Source organism: Elephantulus edwardii, unplaced genomic scaffold, assembly GCF_000299155.1.
Source record: "Elephantulus edwardii isolate Elephantulus edwardi_28Jun2011 unplaced genomic scaffold, EleEdw1.0 scaffold00475, whole genome shotgun sequence".
Classification (NCBI taxonomy): domain Eukaryota; kingdom Metazoa; phylum Chordata; class Mammalia; order Macroscelidea; family Macroscelididae; genus Elephantulus; species Elephantulus edwardii.
The window spans coordinates 124,352-136,174 of record NW_006400225.1 but is presented as its reverse complement, the minus strand read 5'-3'; the positions used below and the strand labels follow the sequence as shown (position 1 = coordinate 136,174).

General features: G+C 40.2%; 1 protein-coding gene across 1 annotated transcript in view; it reads left to right on the top strand.

Annotated features, from left to right (window-relative positions):
- The first annotated feature begins 8,896 nt into the window (after window positions 1-8,896).
- LOC102857275 (alpha-enolase-like) overlaps window positions 8,897-11,823 on the top strand; it is a 22,238-nt gene continuing 19,311 nt past the window's right edge. The window contains exons 1-2 of the mRNA XM_006902946.1: window positions 8,897-8,928; window positions 9,907-10,021. Of these exons, the coding sequence (XP_006903008.1) occupies window positions 8,897-8,928; window positions 9,907-10,021 (147 nt within the window). The remainder of the gene's footprint in view (window positions 8,929-9,906; window positions 10,022-11,823) is intronic.

The window sequence follows — 11,823 nt, the reverse complement described above, 5'->3', positions numbered from 1 at the left end:
GGCAATGTGATTGGCACAGGATAGAGCAGGGTTTAGGGCTGTTGTACATAGGGTTGCTATGAGTCGCAAACGACTCAACGGCACATAACAACAACAACAACATCTAAAGATATTCAAGTGTATGGATCATAATAAAATATGGATACAGTTGAAAAGAATGAGAATCTCAGAACACTTACTGTGCTCATGTGAAACTTATCCATATGCCAAGAAGCAATTGTTTGAACAGAACAGGGAACACTGTATGGTTTCAAATAATAAAAGATGAGCTTGAGGGTTGTTTGTATCTTTTCTCACTATCTACTCAATCTGTTTGCTGAGCAAATAATGGTGATCTAGTGAGTGGGGAGTTGCCAACAAAAGACAAGTGGGTTGAATCCATCAGTTGCTCAAAGGGAGAAAAATAGATTATCTTACTTGTACTATTTATACTTTCTGAAAAACAGCTGGGGGATCAGCTATGTTTTGATTCTGAACCAATAGCACAAACCAACATTATATTATCTACTTTTTATTATTGTAGTGTTTTATTTATGCTTTATTGTTTCAGTACTCAATATTTTTCTTAACCTGAGATGGCACTTAACTAGCCTTATTGTGATTTCCTTTCTTTCTCTGAAAGCTTTTATGATTCTGTATTTTGGTCACTTGCTTGTGCCATGGTGTCCTGGGGTGAGAGTGTGTGTGTCTTTTAAAGTTATGTGTTGCTTCTAAAACCTGCTTTGTATTATTTTGTTTTGCTATATTTGATTTTGGGTTGTGCAAGAATGGGAAAGGAGGGAGAGAGGAGTAAAAATTAGATAAATCAGATAAAACTTAAACTCATTTCCAGCAAGTCAAAACCGACTTGAAACTAACCATCCAGTGGATTTCCAAGGCTGTAAATAACACAGGAGGAGATTATGCATCTTTCCCAGAATAACAACTGGTGGATTTGCATGCCAGAGTTTCAGCCTTTGTGTTAGAAGTACAGCTCTTTATGGACTAGGCCACAGTCATAAAGTCATAATCATCAACAACAATTTATGCTCTCAGGTCAGAACCAACTGGTAGCTGACTCTGCAGTGAGTTTTCAGAGGCTGTAAATTACATAGGTGCAGGAGGTTGCTATAATCTTGTTGAGAAACTGGTGAATTCAAATAACCTTCCTTTGGATTGGCATCTCAATTGTTTGCCCACAGCCACCAAAGCTCCCTAATAGACAATGGATATTAGACAATATATGTTAGATAACAGACACATATTTAATGGACAAAGTTAAAGGAGGTGATGGATACAGTAAGGGGATCATTAGCACTAGACCTTAGAGAAGGGAAAGGCACACAAGAAATATAGTCATTTCACCAAAGAAGACACTCAGATGGCAAACAAACACATGAAGAAATGTTCAAAATCCCTAGCTCTAAGAGAGATGCAAATCAAAACAACTATGAGATATCATCTCACCCCAGTAACAATAGCAAAATTCAACAGAGCAGCAAACAACAAATGTTGACAAAGTTGTAGAGAAACTGGAACCCTTATTCACTGTTGGTGGGAGTGTAAAATAGTGCAACCACTATGGAAGGTAGTATGGCACTTTCTCAAAAGATTGCAAATAGAAATACCATTTGACCCAGCAATTCCAATACTGGGAATATTACACTAAAGAAACCAGAAGTGCCACCCAAACAGATAGATGCACATACATGTTTATTGCTGCTTTGTTCACAATAGCAAGGAGTTGGAAACAACGCAAGTGCCCATCAACAAACAAATGGATAGAGAAGCTCTGGTATATTCACACAGTGAACTACTATGTGGCATTGAAAAACAAGGAATTAATGAAATATTACACAAAATGGGTGACCCTGGAAGACATTATGAGAAATATTTCAGTCACAAAAAGACAAATACTGCATAATGCCACTGTTATAAAACAGGACTGACATAGGGGTTGGGGGGAGACTGAGAAAGATGGAATAAATAATGTATACTGAATTGAAACAGATGAGAGAGAGAACTGTTTAAAAGGGATATATAATTAGGTATTATTGTTATGACAGGAGTCCAGAACGAAGGTAGCATAGTGGATTGGACTTAGGGGGAGGGATTGAATAACAATGAAAGAATTTTTCTTTCACTTTTCAAAAAGAAAAGTTAATTGGAGGGGAGGGGTCGGCAGGGAGGAAAATGTGCAACAATGAACGAATAGAAAGCCAAGTTCTTTATAAACTTTCATTAAAATCTCAATTAAAAAAAGAAATACAGTCAACAGCAGATATATAGGCAGACAGACAGGCAAGATGAAGAAATATGCATAGGTAAAAGCAAATACACCCATGTTTGCCAGATGACATTTTCACATTTACATTATGGCGGAAATACATTCATGCAGTCAACAGGGAGGCAATGTTTGTAAGCTCATAATCAAACACCCAAAGGGAAACAATTGCTTGTTCTGGAACCATGGGTTTTGGGGATGTCAAGATGAATTGGTATAATGCTGTATATAAGGCCAATATGCTACATTTTATTTTAGTAATCAGTGACTGGGGTCTTGCAAGCTTACAAGAAGCCATCAAGGGGCAATGATGAGACTCATCTGGAACAAAGAGAGAAGAAAAGTAAAGTTATGCAGAACCATTGGATTACTGAAACACACAAATCTCAACTTCCACTTCCCTAAGGCCAGAAGAACTAGATGGTGCCCACCATCACCAACCATTCTAAAAGGGATCACAATAGAAGATTTTCAATATAGTGTGGGGAAATAAGTAACAACAAAAAAATTGTTTAAATTAATGTCAGTGAACATCTACAGAGACTTTGAAATTCCATTCATTCATTGTTGCACTTTTCTCCCCGCCCACCCCCCCACCCCAAATTCACTCCTCTCCTTGAAAAGCAGGAACAAAAATTTAAAAAAAAAATTGAAACAACACAAAAAAAGTCATGTTTAATAGTCTGATAGAGCATGGTGGAAACCTAAAGACTGTGGTCTTTTGTTACTACTTGAACAAGGAAACAAATGCCACTATGGCTTAACTTCCAATAAAACAACAGGCCGTCAAAGGACAGAAACCAATAAGACCAAAGAGGCATGCAGTCTTCAAAATAATCAGCTACATAAGGTACTATTATAGTCAATTTCAGATGGATCTCGGTTGAAGGCAGAAAGCACCAGAGGAATGTCTATCTGTGTTTCATTGGCTATGCAAAGGCATTTGACTGTGTGGATCACAACAAACTGTGGCTGACTCTGAGAATGGTAATCCCAGAACACTTGTGCTAATGCAAAACCTGTACTTGGACCAGGAGTCAGTCATCAGAATAGATTAAGGAAACACTGCATGATTCAAAATTAGGAGGGTGTACACCAGGGATGTGTCTTATCTCTATACCTTTTCAATCTATATGCAGAACAGATCAATCATCCGGAAGGCTTGGCTCTATCAGGAGTCATGTGGCATCAGGATTAGAAGACTCATCAACAACTTGGATTATCAACAACTTGCATTATGCAGATGATACAACTTTGCTTGCTGAAACTGAGGAGAACTTGAAGCATTTGCTGCTGTAGGACTGTAGCCTTCAGTATGGGTTAAAGCTCAACACCAAGAAAACAAAGATTCTCACCACTGGGCCTTTTGGCAGCATCATGACAGATGGTAAAGAGATAGAGATTGAGATTGTTAATAGCTTCACTTTGCTTGGCTCTGCAATCAACACTCTTGGCACCAGAGGCCAGGAAATCAAAAGATGAATTGCATTGGGTAAGTCTGCTGTCAGGAACTTGTCCAAAGTACTGAGAAACAATGATGTCAGCCTAGAGACTAAGGTGCACCTGATCCAGGCCATAGTCTTTACAACTACTTGCTAAACTGAAGCTATTAACAATCAGAAAGCTGGACAGTGACTAGGAATGATAGAAGGAGAAGTGATGCCTTTGAGCTGTGGTGCTGGAGTACTGAATATACTATGGACTGCCAGAACAAACGTGTTTGTCTTGGGGAGGGTGAAACTAGGCTGGTCCTTGGAGGCAAGGATTCTCAGGCTTCATCTGACATACCTTAGGCATGTTGCAAGGAGTTACCAATCCTTAAAGAGGGACATCATACTTAAGAGGATGGAGGGACAGCACAAGAGAGGAAAACTTTGGATTAAATGGATTGATTCAGTAACTAGGGTAATGAGGGTAGGTATGTCAGAGACAATAGGGTTGACAAAGGGTAGAGCAGGGTTTAGGGCTATTGTACATAGGGTCGCTATGAGTAGCAGATGACTCGATGGTACATAACAACAAAAATGAAAATATTAAGAGAGAAGTATTTGCCCAAGGATGAAGCTTTGAAGCCAGGAAGAGTAAAGGAGATGGATTATAAAAATAAAACCACACAAAACAAAATTACAAGGAAGAAGTGGGGAAAGTGTGATTATTTTGTGTTTATTACAATTAATGTTATAAAACAAAATGTGTAAGAACAGCTGAATGAAAACCCAATCACAATAAAAAGAACTGTTAAAAATATTCCTTAAAATAATGGCATTTTAGAAATGACAGTAATTGTTTTGTAATGATAGTAATTACTATAAAAATTAAAAGCAGAAGTTAATGGTAAAAATTGATAAATAATTGTACAAAATACAAGAAATAAATAAATTCCAAAAATAGAACTATTTTCCCACTATAGGTAGATATAGTGGCATAATCTATGGGCAGTTGCTCTGCTAAACCAAATGCCAGGCTTTTCTGTCTGGTGAATCCGCCAGTGTCTTGACAGGGAGAAAGATGGGCAATCCCTCCTATACAATTTACAGCTTGAGAAATCCACCAAAGGGAGTTCTTATTCAAAGCTGTGAGTCAATTCTGACTCAACCATAATGAGAGAGAGAGGTGCCTTCTGAGAACATGCCCAAAGTATGTGTTACTGGACAAACAAGGGATCCTTTCCACAGTTGCAAGGCCAGATATAGACCTTAAACAGAATTGCTTTGTCCATATACTTTATTCACAGATCTGGAAGACAGCAACATAGCTCTGTCTTCTGGATCCTCAAAGTATATGGAAAAAGCAAAATTCCTTCTTAGTCCTTTATCTTGCCTTGCAACTTTGGGAAGGACCACTTGTTTGTCCAGTAATATTTGGAGACTCTGGTGGGATGATCTCAGACTCACCTGGTAGGTAAAAGCATCTTTTGGTTTTGCTTCCTGTGGGTCTCTGAGGTGGCTTGATAAGGGAGTCTGGGCATCGTAAACCTCAGACATCTGAAAGGCACTGATCTCTCAAGGGTGAGTTCTTGGGGTCCCCCAAAGCCTTTGCAAATCCATGCACTTTATCTAGTAATCACATACGTGGTAAAACCTTTGTCTGTTTAACCTTTGTCTGTTTAACCAAACTAGGAACTGGGAATCACATGGCTGTGCCTATGTGGTCAATCACCTGGGAGCAAGTGACACAAGCTCTGTTCCATCCTACATTTGTAGCAGACATGAAAGCTCTCACACCATCTGCTACACTAAAGTGTCTGTTTTCTGTTTGCATGCTTGTGCATATTCTTGTTACAACCACTGGACACAGGCAAAAACAGAAGCTTCTTTTCCTGGATGTACCTTCATCTTTATTGGTCTGTATCTGATCTGATTAAGTGTAAGGGTGGAAGGTGGGTTCTTCACAGCAAGGATGGGAGCAAAAGTTTCCATTTTAGATAAAAACCTGTTAGGGAGAATTCTATCTTACTGGCCTGTCTACAGATGTTAGTTTATGACTAAGCAAAGGATTTTGTTTTACTATACTACAGCCTGGACTATGTGTAAGTTATGTTTTGGTGAAAAACGTCTTTAAATGGATCCTTAAATTTTTACATTGTCTTAGAATCATTATGTCAAAGGTCAGAAAAATTATGAGATTCCTTTTGTACGAGCTTTTATGATCCCACACAACAAAGCCACAAATACAAAGGAAATCCACCTAATAGTGCAGAAAGGGAAAGAACCTGATCACTCAACAAAGGCAACCAAAAATCTGAGGAACTCCAACTCTTCCCCAGTAACGATTACAATCTTAACTTGGAGAAGGATACGACGATGTAAAGGGCCAGTGCCCAAACAGTGGCACCAATCCTGTGGTAACAGCAACATCTAGTGGTGATATGGTGTCTCCTTACATGACATGACAGCTGGAGAAAACAGATGTAGTCTCTCCATTTCACACCTGGCATGGCAGATCTTTAGGCTGCAAGCTACCTGGAACATGGGCAGGGGTTAAGCAAAACATACTTCCTCAGGCTGACCACCCACCAGATATCACCAGGCACATAAACTCCTTCCCCACCTTGGATCTGTTGACCTAGAAGAATTAGATTCTTTCTTATTAAGTTACTCTTGTTGTTAAGTGCCGTAGAGTCAAATACAACTCATGGTGGCCCTACAAACAACAGATCTGAACCCTGTCCTATCCTGTGCCATCCTCATCAACTCTGATACACCTGAGCTCATTGCTGTAGTCACTGTGTCAATCTAACTGACTGAGGATTTTCCTTTTTCACTAACCTTCCACTTTTTGGCTTGAACATGACTGGGTAGTAGAAGAAATAAAAAATGAAATTAAAGAATTTCTTGAAACTAATGACAATGAAAACACCACTTGCCAAAACCTCTGGGAAACAGCCAAAGCAGTAATCAGAGGTCAATTTATAGCAATAAACAAACACATCAAAAGACAGGAAAAACAGACTATTGACTCTCTAACTGAATATCTCCAGCAAATTGAAAAAGAACAGCAAGGAAACCCTCTACTTTTACAAGTATGATGTTGCTTTCCAAGGAAACGCTTCTCTTAACAAGATGCTCCAAGTATATGAACAAAGTTTTGAAGCAGTTTGGTTTCATTTTCTCCAAATCATATCTGATTGCTATTTTGGTATTCATGGGACATTCAGTGCTCTTCTCCAACAACACAGTTCAAAGGCGTCAATTCTTCTTCTGTTATCCTTATTCATTGTCCAATTCTCAGACGCAAGCAAGTGATAGAAAAGACCGTGGCCTGAATCAAGCATATTTTAGTCTTCAAACTAACATCATTTCTCCTCAGTAATTTGGAGAAGTCTCTGAATGCAGATTTCCCAATGCAATACATCTTCTGATCTCCTGACTTCTGGTACTAAGTGGTTACAAATGGGGTACTTGGATTGTGGATCCAAGTAAGATGAAATAGTTGATAATTTCAATCCTTTCTCCATCTATCATGATGTTGCCTGTTGGTCCAGTGGTGAGATTTTTTTCCCTCTTGATGTTGAGATGTAATCCATATTGAAAGTTGCACTCCTTAATCCTCTGCAGCAAGGGCACCAAGTCCTCCTCACTTCCAGTAAGCAAGGTTTTACCATTTGCATAATTCATGTTGTTGATGAGTCTTCCTCCAATCCTGATGCTACAGTACTCTTCATAGAATCCAGCTTCTTGAATGATTTTCTCAGCATACAGATTAAATAGATATGGAGAGAGAATACAACTCTGATGCACACCTTTCCTTATTTTAAACCATACAATGTTCCCTTGCTCTGTTCAGACAACATTTTCTTGGTTTAAGTATAAGTTTTGCATGAGTACAATTCAGTACTCTGGAATTCTCATTCTTATCAATGTTAATAATAATTTTCTATTATCCACATGGTCAAAATGCCTTTGCATAATCAATAAAGAACAAATAGACATTTTTCTGGTATTCTCTTATCAAGAGGATCCTACTAAAAATGATAAATTTAACAATTGCTATTTTTACTTGGCACAACTCTAACTAGGCAAATATTCAAGCTTTGTTAACTATGCTACTAAATAGTGATGAGAGAAGGCTCATTCTGGTTACAGTATGAGACAAAGCTGTTCACCTCTATGGAGACAACCCCAACAGTGCCAAGTGAAGCAATGTGTGATCCAATGACAAGTGTGTGCTATGGCAGGAAAAATGATAGAAGGTGCATCACTGAAGGTACAAAAAAGTAAATCTCCAAATAAAAAAGTGGGGGCTCTATTAGGAAAAACCAAACCCCATCCAGAGAGATAGCCAACCAAGTGGTGAAGAAATGCTTAAAATCACTGGCAATAGGAGAGATGCAAATCAAACATCTCACCCCAGTGGCAGTGGCAAAGTTTAACAGGACAGCAAGTAATAAATGTTGAAAATGATTGGATGAGAAAGGAACTCTTATACACTGTTGGTGGGATAGTAAAATGGTACAACCACTCTGGAAGACAGTTTGGCATTTCCTCAGCTGTGTATTTTATTGTTTGGTTTTGTTTTTTAAAGTCCATGTTCCCCACCAATTCATCTCCCTCCTACAACAGAAAGGAAGTCTGTGGCTCACAGCAGAAAGGGTGGAAAATCATCCTGCTAGAAAATCCCCATGTTACCCTGAAAGTTGTGGTAATGCTAAATTCAATCACTCATCTTTGTGATGTGGCTGAGGGAGGGTCTGAACCACGACTGCACAGAAGTGATCAAGTGTTTTCCGGTCTACGTAAACCTGATCTGTTTGACCCACTGTTGTGCCTGGTGGACTCGACTCTATTCGTGCATGGGAGCAGTTATGTGGAGAGAGGGACTTGGAGAGCAGGGCATGTGGCTGATGAAGGTAATAGCTCCCTCACTAGAAACCTCTGCTCAAAAAGTCAAGCTGATTGCACTAACCAGAGCTCTAGAATTGTCAGAAGGAAATACTGAGAACAGATTCATAGACTCTAGGTTTTTTCATCTCACCCTACGTACGCATGGAGCTCTATGGGAAGGAGGGGGCTTTTAGTAACTGACAGTAATGGCATTAAAAATGCCCAAGAAATACTCTGGTTGTTGGGTGTTGTTTAGTTCCCCCTGGGAGGTGGCAGGAATGCACTTCCCTGGGTATTTGAATAGGGGGAGATGACATTTCTGTTGGAACTGTTGGCTAATCGGTAAGTTTGGAAAAAGGCAGTTAGTAGCCTTCTTAGTCCCCATGTAGATTTGACTGAAGGAACTCTGGTGGCCCCGGGGTAAGGAGATGCACCAACTATTCAAAGGCATCCAGTTCAAATCCACCAGCCACTCCATGGAAGAAGGATACAGTCTCCTCGTGTGTGGTTTACTGCCTTGAAAACCTGCTTGAGGGTCAGCTATGAGTCAGTGCTGATGAAACAGTCCATAACAACAATGGACTTGACTGAGTACTGGCTTCAGTAAAAGGGTGTGAGTTGGACCGAAGTGAAAGGATTTGAGAAAGAAGTTTAAAGATGAAAAGTGAATGGAGAAGGAGGCTCTAGTTCCAAGGAAATGAGCCCCTGTGCTCTTTAAACACATCTATGAGATGACACTGTGGGCAAGAAGCACAGGCTGAGTTTGTTAAACCCTGGCTCAGAGGCAAAGTGCTAGTAAAAAGTCATCTAGGGCACCTGCTGTGGTTGACCCACCTAAAAACAATCCCAAAACAAATGAGACAGAAGGCTGGGCTCCATCAGTTTCAGGGTGACTCACCTTCTGAAGGCAGATTGACTTCACCCCTCAGATGCTTCCTCATCAAGGATTCAAATACTTATTGGTTTTTGTGGGTAAGTTTTCTGACTGGGTCAAAGCCACCAGAATGGAGCAGGCTCAGAGGTATAGAAAATCCTTCTAAGAGAAATCACCACAGACTTGGACTTCCAAAAAGCATTCAAAGTGGCAGTTGAGTAACTTAATAGCCAAGGTTCCTCAGCAGGCCAGCAAACATCTGCAAATGGAATGTAGACCCTTGGAGATGTAAGTCATCAAGAAAGGTAAAGAAAGTCAACTCTACCTCAGAGAAGCTCTTTCAGGAGACACTTTCCCATCAGGGTCAGGTGCTGCCCTACAACCTCTTATTGAGCCCATATAAACTTGTGTTCAGGACACCTTTCCAGGTGACTTCCCTTATTTAGCATTCTTCCCGACCTCACTCATGATGTGAATGTGCACAAATATGAGCAGCACCTTCACCAAGCCCTTTCAGTACCTAAAAATGTGCTCTGCCCAGGTCTGTTTCCTCCTCTACAGGTAACCTACACCCTTCTAGCTTTGAGATAACTCCTTCAAAAAAATGGAGCTCTCACCTAGCTAAAGAAGTGGACTGGCCCCTGAGAAGTTCTGCTGACTACTCCCACTGCTCTCAAACATGGAGTTAAGAAAGCTCCTGAAGAACTGCAGTTAAAGTGGATTGTCTGTCTCCGGTTGAACACTCGGGATTAAAATGAGACTATCTGAATGCACCTGGGTGATTTTTGCTTGAAAGGAGGAATATATGTTGAGCAAAATTTTGCTTCCTGCCTTATTGGGGTTAGCATTTCCACAGCACAGCTTCAACAGGGAATGCCCTTCAGGATACTAAGGTTAACTTAACCTACAGTCACCTTAGGAGATGAGCTAAGGATACAGAGACAGAAGATCAAGAGATATTTTCCATCAAACTGGGGCTTAACTTCTAGTGGACATTGCTGGACTTATTTTGATGATGACCAGATTCCCAGTGGGTGGGGCTAGAATGTCCATAACTGCTGGCAGTGCAGATCTCCTCACTGCATATATAATTCCACTCCGAATTGTGGTGATGGTAATTCCCAGTCAGCTCGATCCACCTGATAGTTGTTGTTGTTGTTGTTGTTGTTGTTGTTAACTTCCATCGAGTCGCCTGTGACTCATAAAACAGCTCTGAAATCTGCCTTGTCTTGAGCCACTCTCACTGATTCCAACACCCTATTGCCCCAGTTATTGTATCCATCTCATCCAGGGTCTTCCTCTCCTGCGTTGTCCCTCCACCCTTCTGAGCATGATGTCCTTCTCCAAGGATCAGTCCCTCCTGGCCATATGCCCAAAGTATGTGAGATGGACCCTCAAAATCCAAGCCTCTAGGGAGAAACTTGATTTCACCATTTCTAAGATATACCTATTTATTTTCTTGGTGGTCCATAGTATTGTTAAGACTCTTCTCTAGCAACACAACTTGAAGGCGTCAATTCTTCTGTCATCCTTAGTCATTGTGCAGCTTTCTGATGCATAGCAAGTAATTGTAAAGACCATGGCTTGGATCAGGCATACCTTAGTCTCTAGACTGACATTATGGTATTTCATCTCTATGGAGAGGTCCCTGACAGCTAATTTTCCCAATGTAATTTGTCTTTTGATTTCCTGATTGCTGGTGCCAAGGATGTTGATTGTCGAGCGGAATATGCTGTAATTGTTAACAACCTCAATCTCTTCTCCATCTATCATGGTGCTGCCAATTGGTCCAGTGATGAGAATCTTTGTCTCCTTGATGTTGAGCTTCAGTCCATATTGAAGACTGTAGACTTGAACCTTCTCTGAAGCAAGTGTTTCAGGTCTTCTTCAGTTTCAGCAAGCAACATTGTGTCATTTCCTTGAGTTGCTGTTGTTTACCATAGAGTTGGAACCAACCCACAGCTGACCCTCCAGTGAGTTTTCAGAGACAGTTAATTGCTCAGGAGGAGATGGTTCATTCTCCTGTGGAGCAGCTGGTGGCCTCGAACTGCGTGCCTTCTCGATTGCAGCACAGCTTCTTGCCACTAGGCCACCAGAGCTCCATAATGTGGGTGGTATTAATAGATTCAGGATTATTCAGACCTGTGGTATAGTTGTAAAACTGATATCAGTTGCATCCAAACTGCAAAACAGCTTGCAAAACTGGTAGCTTTGTCCTAGAATTCTATTTTCTCTCTTTAGTCATGTAAAGTACTTGACCAGGAAAGAAAAGGCATCTTTCCTGCATTAGTATTTACCTCTTTGAAACTGTTTTTCTCAGTTATATTTAATTCTTTTTTTTATTAAATTTTATTAATTTTAAT